Genomic DNA, 15,184 nt, shown 5'->3' with positions numbered 1-15,184 from the left:
CCGAACGGAACTTACTTTCTGGACAACTCTCGTATTTTTTAACTGAAGTCGTTTCTGAAAGTATTTGTTTGGAGTGTAGCGATGTATGGAAGTGAAACATGGACGATAACTAGTTTGGACAAGAAGAGAGTAGAAGCTTTCGAAGTGTGGTGCTACAGAAGAATACTGAAGATAAGGTGGATAGATCACGTAACTAATGAGGAGATATTGAATAGGATTGGGGAGAAGAGAAGTTTGTGGCACAACTTGACTAGAAGAAGGGATCGGTTGGTAGGACATGTTTTGAGGCATCAAGGGATCACAAATTTAGCACTGGAGGGCAGCGTGGAGGGTAAAAATCGTAGAGGGAGACCGAGAGATGAGTACACTAAGCAGATTCAGAAGGATGTAGGTTGCAGTAGGTACTGGGAGATGAAGCAGCTTGCACAGGATAGAGTAGCATGGAGAGCTGCATCAAACCAGTCTCAGGACTGAAGACAACAACAACAACAGCATTCGATACACGTGAGAGACACAGACACATTTCCTGTGTGCCCCTTTTATCTAAACCTAGGTATGCATCTACATCTACATAGATACTGAGCAAGCCACCGTAAGGTGCGTGGCGGAGGGTACCCTGTACCACTACCTGTCATTTCCCCTCCAGTTCCACTCGCAAATAGAGCGAAGCAAAAGCGACTGTCTGTATGCCTCCGTGCTAGTCCTAATTTCTCGTATCGTATCTTCGTGGTCCTTACGAGCGATGTATGTTAGCTGCATAGAATCGTTCAGCAGTCAGCTTCAAATGCCGGGTCTCTAAATTTTGCCAGTAGTGTTTCCCGAAAAGAACGCCGCCTTCCCTCCAGAGATTCCCATTAGCAGACTGCTGCCCACACTGTCCACCAAATCATTTAGATACGTAGGTTGGAACTTAAATAATGGACACACTGCTGTGGAGACCCTATGCAATGGAATCTACTATTGTCGCTGATAGCACACGTTGTTGATATACCTACCTTACCTCCGAGCAAATGGTCTCATCCGTCCCACGTTTCCGGCGTGCGCACAATCGAGGGAAACACTCACTTGTGGGCGAGCGGTCCAACGTAACAGTGTCGCTATGTTTTTCAAAGAGGAACAACGGAGCTGGATCAAGATTGAGTGTGCCAGAGGTGGTACAGCACGACAGTGTCATCAAGGTCAGATGTGTGCGGGGAATCGGCATTGCCGTACAGAACAGTGGCACGACGGATAAAAGCGTTCAACGAAGGTCGGCAAACTGTGGCAGACATGCACCGGGTTGGTCGTCCTAGCGTCTCTGAAGAAGAAGTGCACGCTGTTGCCGCGTTAGTGGACAGTGATCGACGCCATACGATTCGTGAGCTCGCCCACGAAAACGGATTAGCGCATACGATTGTGCTTCGCATCCTGAAGGAACGCCTGGGCATACGAAAAATTGCATCACGATGCGTTCCGCATGACTTGACGGAAATGCACAAATGGATGCGTTACGACGCTGCTCAGACGCACTTGGAGCGCTATGAGCGCGGAGGAGAGGCTTTCTTATGCCGTATCCTAACACTGGACGAGACATGGGCCACACCGTACGAGCTAAAACTGAAACGCTAATCCAACGAATGGCGTCATTAGGGGTCGCCGCAAAAGTCGAAAGTGCGTCAGAGCCCCAGTCTGGCGAAAGTTATGGTGATTCTCGTGTACGACTGTGATGGTGTTATCCTAACCCATTACGTTCCTCCACGACAGACCGTCAATGCACAGTACTACTGTTCGTTTTTGGAGCATCACCTGCGACCAGCTTTGCGAAAGAAGCGGCGACACTTTCTGCACAACCCACACATAATTTTGCACGACAATGCGCGGGCGAATACATCGCAATCTGTGGCTGCTCCTTTTCGGTCAATGGGAAGTACTGTACCATCCACCAGATTTCCCTTGTGACATTGATTTGATTTCGAAGATGAAGGAACCACTTCGTAGCATTCGCTTCAGAACTGTTCCAGAGATTCGACAGACAATAGACCGCTCCAAACAGAACAGGCTCTGCTAACGGTATACTACGCATTCCACATCGCTGGCAACGGGTTCTACACAACGCTGGTGACTACTTTGAAGGACAGTAACAGCAGCAAACGTGTAACTCTTTTGTGTCGGTTGTGAATAAATAGTTGCCACTATTTAAGTTTCAACCCTCGTATAAAGAGAACAACAGCGGTCCTATCACGTTTTCTGGGGAACTCCTGACGATACCCTTGTCTCTAATGAATACTCGGAGTCGAGGACAACATACTGGGTTCTATTATTTAAGAAGTCTTCGAGCCACTCACATTTCTGTGAACTTATTCCATATGCTCGTACCTTCATAACAGCCTGCCATGAGGCGCCGTGTCAAATGTTTCCAGAAATCTAGAAATACTGAATCTGCGTGTTGTCCTTCATGCATAGTTCATATGAGAAAAGGGCAAGCCGTGTTTTGCAACAGCGCTGCCTTCTAAAACCATGCTAATTCGTCAACATAGGCTGCTTAGTCTCAAGAAATTTCATTATATTCGAACTCAGAATGTGTTCAAGGATTCTGCAGCAAACAGAACTTAGAGATACTGATCTGTAATTTTGCTGTGGTGCAACGCACTGTGTACTCTTTATTGGACCTCAGGTGTTTCCTTATTTGGATATGAAATCAGAAACTTCCGCCTAACAAACCAATCACTTTCATACGCAAAACAGATAAGTCCTAAGTTCTTAATACTGTAATTATTCCGAAACTAGCGACCGAATTTTAAAGAGCGAAACGCCACTCAATTGGTTTCATTGCGTAATAAAATACTAGCAGCAAAAAAACTACTACAATTTCATTCCGAAATTCGAAGTTGAAACCGACAGTTCTCGAATTAATATAGCTATGTCGTTTGTTGAGGACTTTCTCACTGTTCAACAAGGAGCAAACACAATTATTACAATATCTTGATCTTTTCCGGAAATGTTTCAGATGAACAGTTTAACGGAATCACACTATATCACTCTCTTTAAATGAAATCTAATATTGGGTGAGCCAAAAGTCACGAAGGGTTTATAATAGTGAATAACTTTTTTTGTTTTTCTTTAGTTTCAATTGATATTTCATGACTTAAATGCTAAAGATGGGAGACTGTTTACAGACACGTGTGGAATAATCTCACATGGCTGTCTGACGTCATAGGCTTCCCAGATACGGGTCTAGTCTAGTGCATTACAGGAGTCAACACTTCCGGTGCGACTGCCCGTATTTCTGCACGAATGATTCCCTCCATTGGATGAAAAATGCGCCTTGTCGCTCAACAACAACTTGTGGATGAAATAAGTGTTTCCTTGCCCAACTGTATTGGGAATGCACATGCACGGCTTTGACGATAATCCATGTGTGTTTTACTGTCGCACCAGTTGGATTCAGTCGAGACAGAGATCCAAATCGAGTTTCAGAATTCGCCAATGTAGCGTCCTTGCCAACTCCAATCGTCCAGACTGTCTTTGCGCTGAAGTTCCTGTATCCTTACCAACACTGTCTCGGGCTCGGCGGATGTTGTCCGCTGAATAGGCTGACCTGGGTCTGCAACGTCATGATAGATCGCACACTGAACGCTGTTCATCTCAAGCGTTGAATCAAGCGACGGAGGAAGGATTTCCAGTCCTGGTGCTGAAATGTTGCCGATATGTTCATCGTGTGAGAACAATTGACATCTGGTTTCTGAAGTAAAGCTCCAGAAGTCTGGTTCATTGAACAGTGGTCAATTTTTCCATGGTCAGTCTCCCACCCTTCCTGTTTCAGAATCTGAAACAAAAGAAAGGAGAAAAGAAGAAATACTTTTACGACTCGAACCAGGGTCGTGTTACTGTCAGGAAGTCGAGCGAAGAGCGGGGGTGAGTGCGCTGAGTTCCCAATGGAACATTATTCAACTATCAATCATTTATTGGCGAGTGTTTTACAGTCACTCTGTCTTCTTCTCGACTGCCTAGCAGCCGTGCTGAGTCTACACTGCTTGAAAGAGCGCGGTAGCTCGTCAGTGTCCAGCGACGAACTTGCTGAGACTCACCAGCAACACGGAGAACAGCCCGAGTGGCAGTGCCAGTAATATATCCGGTAAGGCAGTACTTGTACGAGGGTCACTCCAAAAGAAATGCACACTTTTTTTAAATCTATCTTTTATTCTACATGTTTGGAAGTTTTACAGTGTGTAGATACATCCTTTAGGAACAATATTTTCATTTCTCCACATGATTTTCATCCCTCTCAACTGCCTTACGCCATCTTGGAACCAGCGCCTATATACCCGCACGGTAAAATTCTGTACCAACCTGTTGGAACCACTGTTTGGTAGCGTGCACGAGGGAGTCATCATCTTCAACCCTTATTCCACAAATAGAGTCTTTCCTAGATAACAGAACGCAGCATGTCATTCTCAATGGAGAGAAGTCTTCCGAAGTAAGAGTGATCTCAGGTGTGCCGCAGGGGAGTGTCATAGGACCGTTGCTATTCACAATATACATAAATGACCTGGTGGATGACATCGGAAGTTCACTGATACTTTTTGAAGATCATGCTGTGGTGTATCGAGAGGTTGCAACAATGGAAAATTGTACTGAAATGCAGGAGGATCTGCAGCGAATTGACGCATGGTGCACGGAATGGCAATTGAATCTCAATGTAGACAAGTGTAATGTGATGCGAATACATAGAAAGATAGGTCTCTTATTATTTAGCTACAAAATAGCAGGTCAGCAACTGGAAGCAGTTCATTCCATAAATTATCTGGGAGTTCGCATTAGGAGTGATTTAAAATGGAGTGATCATATAAAGTTGATCGTCGGAAAAGCAGATGCCAGTTGATCGTCGGTAAAGCAGATGCCAGACTGAGATTCATTGGAAGAATCCTAAGAAAATGCAATCCGACAACAAAGGAAGTAGGTTACAGTACGCTTGTTCGCCCACTGCTTGAATACTGCTCAGCAGTGTGGGATCCGCACCAGATAGGGTTGATAGAAGAGACAGAGAAGATCCAACGGAGAGCAGCGCGCTTCGTTACAGGATCATTTAGTAATCGCGAAAGCGTTACGGAGGTGATAGATAAACTCCAGTGGAAGACTCTGCAGGAGAGACGCTCAGTAGCTCGGTACGGGCTTTTGTTAAAGTGTCGAGAACATACCTTCACCGAAGAGTCAAGCAGTATATTGCTCCCTCCTACGTATATCTCGCGAAGAGACCATGAGGATAAAATCAGAGAGATTAGAGCCCACACAGAAGCATACCGACAATCCTTCCTTCCATGAACAATACGAGACTGGAATAGAAGGGAGAACCGATAGAGGTACTCAGGGTACCCTCCGCCACACACCGTCAGGTGGCTTGCGGAGTATGGATGTAGATGTTTCAGCTTTCCAACGAGATGATAGTCACATGGAGCCAGGTCAGGACTGTAAGGCGGGTGTTTCAGTGTTGTCCATCCGTTGTTTTGTGATCGCTTCCATGGTTTTTTGACTGACATGTCTTCAACCCTTATTCCACAAATAGAGTCTTTCCTAGATAACAGAACGCAGCATGTCATTCTCAATGGAGAGAAGTCTTCCGAAGTAAGAGTGATCTCAGGTGTGCCGCAGGGGAGTGTCATAGGACCGTTGCTATTCACAATATACATAAATGACCTGGTGGATGACATCGGAAGTTCACTGATACTTTTTGAAGATCATGCTGTGGTGTATCGAGAGGTTGCAACAATGGAAAATTGTACTGAAATGCAGGAGGATCTGCAGCGACATGTGGCCGTACATCGTCGTGCAACAGCAAAACATCCTGCTTTTGCCAATGTGGTCGAACGCGACTCAGTCGATCTTGAAGTTTCTTCAGTGTCGTCACATACGCATCAGAATTTATGGTGGTTCCACTTGGCATGATGTCCATAAACAAGAGCCCTTCAGAATCGAAAAACACCGTAGCCATAACTTTCCAACAGAAGGTGTGGTTTTGAATTTTTTTCTTGGGCGAATTTGCATGATGCCATTCCATTGATTGCCTCTTCGTCTCTGCTGAAAAATGATGGAGCCATGTTTCATCACCTGTCACAATTCTTCCAAGGAATTCGTCTCCACCATTCTCGTACTGTCCTAAAAGTTTGCTGCATAGCGTTTTTCTTGTTTCTTTGTGAGACACTGTCAATACCCTGGGAACTCACCTGGCACAAACCAATTTTAACACCAACACTTTCAGTATTCTGCAAACACTTCCTTCCCCTATCCCAACGTAGAGTGACAATTCGTTCATTGTGATGCGTCTGTCAGCAGTCACCAATTCGTTAACTCTATGCACATTTGAGTGTGTGCAGTACGAGGTCTGGCGCTGCTCAATATTTTCGTGCCCGCTTTCATCGCGTAACCTGCTTGCCCACCGACTAACTGTATTGCGATGGACAGCAGCGTCTCCAGACACCTTTTTCAATCTCTTGTGAATGTTTCCCACTGTCTCGTTTCCACAGCACAGGAATTCTATGACAGCACGTTGCTTTTGACGAACGTCAAGTGTAGCAGCCATCTTGAAGACAGGCTGTGACAGCGCCACTCTCGGGAACAGGTTGAACTAAGTTTGAAAACAAGCGGGAAGGATGTATCTATACACCGTAAAACTTTCACACATGCAGAATGAAAACTGTATTTTTACAAAAATAGTGTGCATTTCTTTTGGAGTGACCCTCGTACTACCCCAGTAGTGGTGACTCAGGCGCCCATAGCCAAGGTTGAGCAGCTTGTAGGTAGGCAGCCCAGTTCTTCATCCACAGAAGATCGGCCTGGCCACCATCCTCAGTCAGTTACCATTGTGACCGGCAGCACTGTAGCTTGCACATCAGAAGTCCCCTCTGCAGACAGATGGCTCCGGACTTGCATAAATGGACTCCAAGTTGGTGGCAGCTTGTAGACAGTTGTTAAATTCACCAGAGCTTCCTGCAACTTAACAAAGCTAGTCTTCCATCAGTATCTGTGTTGCAGACGGAGTATCCTCACTCTGAGAATGTGCTTGAGGAGACCAGAGGTTTTATGGCAGGCAGATAACTGAATCCTCCCCCCCCCCCCCGTCTCTCTCTCTCTCTCTCTCTCTCTCTCTCTCTCTCTCTCTCTTGTGGCTGAATTTGTTCAGGCCTCCCGTGTTGACATCTGGTTAAATCACCAGATCCTGATGGGATTCCAATTCGGTTTTACAGAGAGTACTCTACTGCATTGGCTCCTTACTTAGCTTGCATTTATCGCGAATCTCTTGCCCAACGTAAAGTCCCGAGCGACTGGAAAAAGCGCAGGTGACGCCTGTATATAAGAAGGGTAGAAGGACGGATCCTCAAAAATTACAGACCAATATCCTTAACATCGGTTTGTTGCAGGATTCTCGAACATATTCTCAGATCGAATATAATGAATTTCCTTGAAACAGAGAAGTTGCTGTCCATGCATCAGCACGGCTTTAGAAAGCATCGCTCCTGCGAAATGCAACTCGCCCTTTTTTCACATGATATCTTGCGAACCATGGATGAAGGGTATCAGACAGATGCCATATTCCTTGACTTCCGGAAAGCGTTTCACTCGGTGCCCCACTGCAGACTCCTAACTAAGGTACGAGCATATGGGATTGGTTCCCAAATATGTGAGTGGCTCGAAGACTTCTCAAGTAATAGAACCCAGTACGTTGTCCTCGATGGTGAGTGTTCATCGGAGGTGAGGGTATCATCTGAAGTGCCCAGGGAAGTGTGGTAGGTCCGCTGTTGTTTTCTATCTACATAAAAGATCTTTTGGGTAGGGTGGATAGCAATGTGCGGCTGTTTGCTGATTATGCTGCGGTGTACTGGAAGGTGTCATCGTTGAGTGACTGTAGGAGGATACAAGATGACTTGGACAGGATTCGTGATTGGTGTAAAGAATGGCAGCTAACTCTAGATATAGATAAATGTAAATTAATGCAGATGAATAGGAAAAAGAATTCCGCAATGTTTAAATACTCCATTAGTAGTGTAGCGCTTGACACAGTCACTTCGATTAAATATTCGGGCATAACAAAGGAGACCGCTTATAAAACACTAATACGAGCTATTCTTGAGTACTGCTGTAGCGTTTGGGATCCCTATCAGGTCGGATTGAGGGAGGACAGAGAAGCAATTCAGAGAAGGGCTGCTCGATTTGTTACTGGTAGGTTGGATCATCGCGCGAGTGTTACGGAAATGCTTCAAGTACTCGGGTGGGAGTCTCTGGCGGAAAGGAGGTGTTCTTTTCGTGAATCGCTACTGAGGAAATTTAGAGAACCAGCATTTGAGGCTGACTGCTGTACAATTATACTGCAGCCAACTTATATTTCGCGGAAAGACCACAAAGATAAGATAAGAGAGATTAGGGCTCGTACAGAGGCATATAGGCAGTCATTTTTCCCTCGTTCTGTTTGGGAGTGGGACAGGGAGAAGATGCTAGTTGTGGTACGAGTACCCTCCGCCACGCACCCTATGGTGGATTGCGGAGTATGTATTTAGATGTAAATGTAGAAGACACCGTTGCATAGCCAGCAGACACGCCCCACTTAGGAACGTCTCTCTTCGCTGTTAACAAAATTTTATTCATGATCTTACCTACGGTTCTACAGTGAAATAATATAAAACGTTATTCGTAGTTGCATCTCCTTTGTGACTTTCAGTCTTCCTTGAATATACCGCTGGTAACATTGTGTGATTACAAAAAAAAAAAAAAAATGTTGTCGCTTCACCTTTGACGCAAAAACACGAAAAATAGCTTCAAAATAAGACAAAGTATGTTAATATAATTGAACGGTGCGACCTCTGCCTCCGTCTTCAGCTAAAGGAAGCGGGACGTCTTATTACTATAGCACTAATTTCTGTACATAGTAATATTTAATTACAGACAACATTCACCAGTAATACGAATGATACATGCTCCGAGTATAATGAATTCACCTCACTGGTATCGTTACTCATAGTACTCACCTCTTACCAATGTATGCGACTTACATGTACTGGCACACAGCTCGAACAGTTATCAGGGGTAGCTGTTCTGATGCAAATTTTGGAAATTTAGAAGACGCTGTAATATCTATAACTATGCCAAGAATGACTGCCTTTGTTCCTTACATCTCCAAATGAATTGGCATTTCAGACTAATTGGGCCAGACACATATAAGCAGCTGCTTGGAATGGGTATTAACCAAAAGTACAGGAAGCAAATTTCACCGAAAGTCTTACTTTATTAATTTATAATAGATTGTAATATTATTTGATCCAGCGGTTTCATCAACTTCTAATGCTCTAATGATATGGAGGTGGTTTGCAAACACCTTACTTCAAGACTGTCACAGCACATACAAAAACTTCTCTCCTGTGTCTGTCCTATGAATGGATATCAATCAAGGAAAGGAAAATGCGAGGATGTTTCTTTGTTCTCGAAACTCCGTATGATAAAGTGAAGAAAGATGTGGCACATTTCGAAAACATTGTCTAACTCCTGTTAAAGAGCATATATAAAAATATAAATGGTTTCCAAATGTTTGGCACTCATTTCCCATTTTTGAATAAAGGTCGCTTCTACAAACAAATCAATGAAATCGGAATTTTAAGCAGTTTCTAATAAGACTCTATTCTGCCAGCTCTCCTCCTATGGTATTTAAGCTGAAGCACCATGGGTAGGAGAGACGGCTCTTGGTTGTGCTCTGGAACCAGTTCGTTTCATTATCAAGGCAAGTTTTGCCTACTGGTTTACAACTGGCTTAAGAAGCTTTTATTACGATTTCAAGTCAATGGAAACAATGAAGATGTCAGAATAACACTTAGAAAAATACAAGATAGAAAGTATTTTCTTCTTTTGTATAACTGTAATTTTTCCTGCTGTTTCTTTTAATTTCTTCCACAAAGGCCACACATATTGTCATAAATTGAAATATCTTCGTGCAACTACCGTTTGTACATTACATACTGTAGTCATTCAGCTTTACATCGGGTTTCAGAGTAAAAGTCCAGACATTCTACTCATTCATCCTCACTGAATTTTTCTGACTCATTGGAGCATTCACCACATTTCTCAATCACCTTCACTCCAAGAAGCTCGATTCGTTGGCATGATGTATTTAACCTGCAAGCACAACACAGGGGATTTAGGAAAACTATACTAAAAGAATGAAACTGCTTCACAATAAACTGATGCCTGTGTTTAGTTATGCTTCTTCTCTCATACTTCTTTCATGCATCAACCGTTCTAAAGTAATATCGAAGGAGACACACCTTGCCTTTGAAGTGTAAAAGTGTCTGAATAGCATCAAAAACTGCACATGCTGTTGCCATTAATCTATCACTTCCATCTTTCGGTTTTTCGTTAGCTCGTTGGCATGCACATCATATAAGAAACTGTACTAGGCTCATGCAACTTCACATACTCAGCACAGCCAGTCGGTGAGAAAATTCCTTCCTAAAACTTGCGAATATTCTCCCAGTTTCACGGAATCTGTACCATGTCTTTCCTCTATAACTACTAACTCACTACTACCAGATTGTTGCCGCCACATATCAGCAAGTACGTAAACAGAGAGTGAGTCTTCTCTCCCATGCATGTCAACTCTACTACTTGATCCTACTGTGTATTTCATTCTCCAGTGCGACAATGAATCCATTGATTTGACTATTAAATCCATGTCTGCATGTGACCAGTAGCATGATATGAAAATCTAGATATTTATTGACATTATAAGAGACATAAACTCTAACTTCCAAATTTTACACAAGAAATATACTAATATGGTCACTTTTTTTTGCAGATGTCACGCGAAATCAATGTTCAGGCACCTTGTATCCCACCCAAATTTCGCAACTGTTCTCTCAGAAGTAGTACCACAACAGGTACTACGAAACATCTCGAAAACTCTCCAGAGTCTGAAATAATGTGGATGACTGAAGATGCTGACAGATTTAGGTTTTTAACAGTTCTGTGTCTGTGAAGTAATGTAAATAATTTCTGATGGGGCTAGAATGGAATAATGTATCTAATGTTTCTAATAGAGATAATATAAACATCCTTTCCATGATACTTTTCTACATAAATTCCTTTGTTAACACAGTAGTGCCATTTTGTCATATCTTGCTATGCCAGTTGCAGTATATGCACATATAAGGTACAAAACCTATCTATAACATAACATTTTGAAACAGATGTTTAGTTTAACACTTAAAGAATGTGATGCTTCATTATCTCATAATATTAATGTGAAACTTCATTTTCTAATTATATCCTGTCCTACAGAATTTTTCAGCTTAGTTTAAGAAAGCTCTAAATGTACATATAATTCCGTCCATAAATGTGATACTGTCGTTAAGTACATTAATATATTGAAGAATAGCATATATTGTATAAGATACATATCAAATGATCATTCACTATCGATAAAGAACTGTACAAGCATCCTATAAGGGACAAGGAAATCCAAATACAGCATACAGTCATACAGGCATTATTTTACCAACAGAAAAATGAGGAATTTTTAGATCCAGGGTAAAGTGTAATTAACTATGAGACCTTTATCAAATACATTTATTAAAAGTTAAATTGGCTTATGTAAGTCAAAGAATCTTTTATGTGACAATTTATTTGCATTTAAATACGCCTAGAGAATTTTATGTATCAAGAAAGCTATTTTTAATGTTATTTGTGTATGTCAAAATATGTTACAATGTATTTTCTATGATAAGCTTTTATGTATTTTGTACAAAGAAATGTCAAAATATTCATTATATTACCACATAAAAGCAAAGTTAATTCCTCACTGTAAAGAGATGTTGTAGGATATTTATCTTATATTGCTGTTGACTTATTTGAATTGTTTCTATGATGTTCCTGTTGATAAAAATTGTTTACAGTTGTTATATGATGTTACATAAATTCTGACATGAGTTAGAAATTTTAGGCACTGTATCCTTTGAGTTCTTGCTGATAAAATGTCCATAATTAACTTATTGACCAAATTGAAAATGAAATAAATACTACTACTACTTATGTTTTAGTTGTTCTTTTCTGTACTTTTTTGATAAGTCAACTTTTTTCTACACATTTAAAATGTCCATACTAATAGGTTCTACCACCTGTTGTCCAACTACTCGCAAATATTATCTTATGACCTACCTGACCACAGTCTGAAGTATCAACTGCAAACTTTTTCTTGCCTATTTCCAGAAATGAAGGATGAAATTTCCAAATATTGTGTCTGTGAGGATGGTAGAGTAATGAGGGGTTTGATTCACTTGTGCAAATACTTCCACAACAATGATTTCTGATTGATGACAGTATCTGCTGATGGTAAAGCTAATAAGGATTCATAACGTTTCTCCACGTAGCACCAAGTAAATTTTGAGGTAGTATGATTTAGCTTAAAATGACATCTCAGTGAAACCATAAGTAGCACATTTATTGTTTCATCCTTCCACATGCCCACAATATTTTACATGGAATGTGGATCAAAGAAACATAAGCAGAAAACCATCATATTTACGCCACTACCTACTTTCATGTAACATGGATGCTATTAGGTTCAGTTGTAGTCACTGCAGTGCACAATTTTCAAGAAGTGCAATGAACAGCAGATGGAGCTTGAGACCAGTAGTTGATAACCAAACTAAACATTTGGGAATACTCTGAGGACAAGAGAACATTGGAAATATTAGTGAAGTTTACATAAGATGTAAAAACCGGAAATTCTCTTCAAATGACAGTAAAAGTGGTAATGAGAAGGTACTTAAGGCAGCTTCATTGGTGGACAAACTAGTTTCTCTCAAAATGGGTGCAAGAAGAAATATTTGCTCCTGTAGGTGGTGTACTTTCAAATCTTCATTGGAATATTGGAAGATGGTACTCTGTGGGTGTTGTTAACTTATACATTCAAAGCTGTCAATTCTAAGAGCTATTGCTGTGAATTTGCCATTGGCAGTGAGTCTATTAAAAGTAAAGCAATAAATCAGTTAGTGCAGGAAATGCGCTCAAATAAACTAATTATAAGGCATATATTCTCGTATTTCTGAAGCAAACAAACTAATTATAAGGCATATATTCTCGTATTTCTGAAGAACAAAATTACCAAACGAGCAAGAAAGTCTCTGATAGATGAAAATTATGTACATAATTCTAATGTAATGTAATGTTACAGTTGTACCAGTATTTTCAGAACTGCTTTCTAATCAAATGTGTGAGTTGTTTCATAACAACAAATGCACAATTTATGCTCGCATTTCACCAAATGACAAGGTAAATGACGTGTTTATCAAACACTGTTAAGCATGTGATATATTTGGTCGGAGAAAATTGTATAAGTGAGGTATCATCACTGTTTGCAAAACTGTGCAAATAATAGGAACGAATCTCATCAAATTATGGCGAAGGGTAGAGGGCTTCATGAAGTCAGAAACCAAGACTAAGAGCCGCTTACTTCAGTCCAAGATAAAACAACAGACTAAACACAACTAATCCCAAAAAGTGACGTCATCGCACATGGTAACCATGTAATTTAGCCCTTAAGATGGTTTGTAACGTTTAAGATGACAACAGGAAGATAAATAACTGATGTCCTAAATAGCAAATGCTAGTATTATGGACATAATCAGATGACCATTCCTTTGAAACTCTTGATTCACACAGTTAAAGCAAACAAATATCTTTTCATTCCATAATACCGGGTGATCAAAAAGACGGTATAAATTTGAAAACTTAATAAACCACGGAATAATGTAGACAGAGAGGTAAAAATTGACACACATGCTTGGAATGACACGGGGTTTTATTAGAAAAAAAAGTTCACAAAATGTCCGACAGATGACGCTAGACAGCAAAACGTCAGTTACTGCGCATGACAATCGTGTATAATAGGAGCTGTAATGAGAGAGAGAATCAGATGCGCCAGCAGTCGCAGCATGTTGACGTTACCTGAAAAGGAGCTTTTGGTGAAGCTGTATTATCAGAATGTGGAATGTGCTAGATCAGCGTAACGATCCTATCGCCATAGGAAGGGGATTCGAACGGGTAAAGGTCCGTTGACAAATGCAGCTGTGGCGAGAATGATTTCGATTTTCGAAGCCACGAGTTGTTTAGACGATAGGTCCCTTAGTGGCCGACCGAGCACAAGGCGTAATGCTGCTGAGTCAGTTCAGGAAGAAATGGAGACTGTAGCGGGTTCGTCTATGCACGGGGAAGTCAGCGCTCGTGCAGTCGCACGTCGCACCGGCATTGCATGCACTACTGTTTGGTTGGCACTTAGACGTGCCCTCCGATGTTATCCGTACAAAATCCATCTACATCATGAACTATTACCTGGCGATTTAGTGAAGTGTAGGACATATGCGGTGTGGGCGTTTCAAAAGATGGCGGAAGATGACGATTGGTTGAGTAACGTGTTGTGGATCGACGAAGCACATTTCACTCTGCGACGGTCTGCAGAATTTGGGCTACCGAAAATCCTAGAACTGTCTTGGAAACTCCACTCCACGACGAGAAAGTCACGGTATGGATTGGATTTACCACACCTACCATTACCGACTCTTTTTTCTTCGAGGAAATGCGTGATTCTGGTTTTGTAACTGCTACCGTGACAGGCGAGAGGTACGCCTATGTGTTATAGAATCGCATCAGCCCCAGCCTGGCTGATAAACACCTGCTGGAACGTACGATGTTTATGCAGGATGGCGCTCCACCCCATATTGCTAGACGCGTGAAAGATCTCTTGCGCTCCTCGTTTGGTGATGATCGTGTGCTCAGCCGCCACTTTCGTCATGCTTGGCCTTCCAGGTCCCCAGACCTCAGTCCGTGCGATTATTGGCTTTGAGGTTACCTGAAGTCGCAAGTATATCGTGATCGACCGACATCTCTAGGGATGCTGGAAGACAACATCCGACGCCAATGCCTCACCATAACTCCGGACATGCTATACAGTGCTGTTCACAACATTATTCCTCGACTACAGCTATTGTTGAAGAATGATGGTGGACATATTGAACATTTCCTGTAAAGAACATCATATTTGCTTTGTCTTACTTTGTTATTCTAATTGTTGCTATTCTGATCAGATGAAGTGATTTCTGTCGGACATTTTTTTAACCTTTGTATTATTTTGGTTCTATTAAAACCCCATGTCATTCCAAGCAAGTGTGAC

The 15,184-nt window shown here is 41.8% G+C and overlaps 1 protein-coding gene across 1 annotated transcript in view; it reads left to right on the top strand.

Moving 5' to 3' along the window:
* The window catches only part of LOC126278654 (proline-rich protein 36-like), a 443,922-nt gene extending 431,877 nt beyond the window's left edge, over positions 1-12,045 (top strand). The window contains exon 15 of the mRNA XM_049978868.1: positions 10,814-12,045. Coding sequence (XP_049834825.1) covers positions 10,814-10,937 — 124 coding nt within the window. The 3' untranslated portion in view covers positions 10,938-12,045. The remainder of the gene's footprint in view (positions 1-10,813) is intronic.
* Positions 12,046-15,184: the final 3,139 nt, after the last annotated feature.

The sequence above is a fragment of the Schistocerca gregaria genome, chromosome 6 (genome assembly GCF_023897955.1).
Source record: "Schistocerca gregaria isolate iqSchGreg1 chromosome 6, iqSchGreg1.2, whole genome shotgun sequence".
Taxonomy (NCBI): Eukaryota; Metazoa; Arthropoda; class Insecta; order Orthoptera; family Acrididae; genus Schistocerca; species Schistocerca gregaria.
This window is presented reverse-complemented; position numbering and strand designations above follow the sequence as displayed.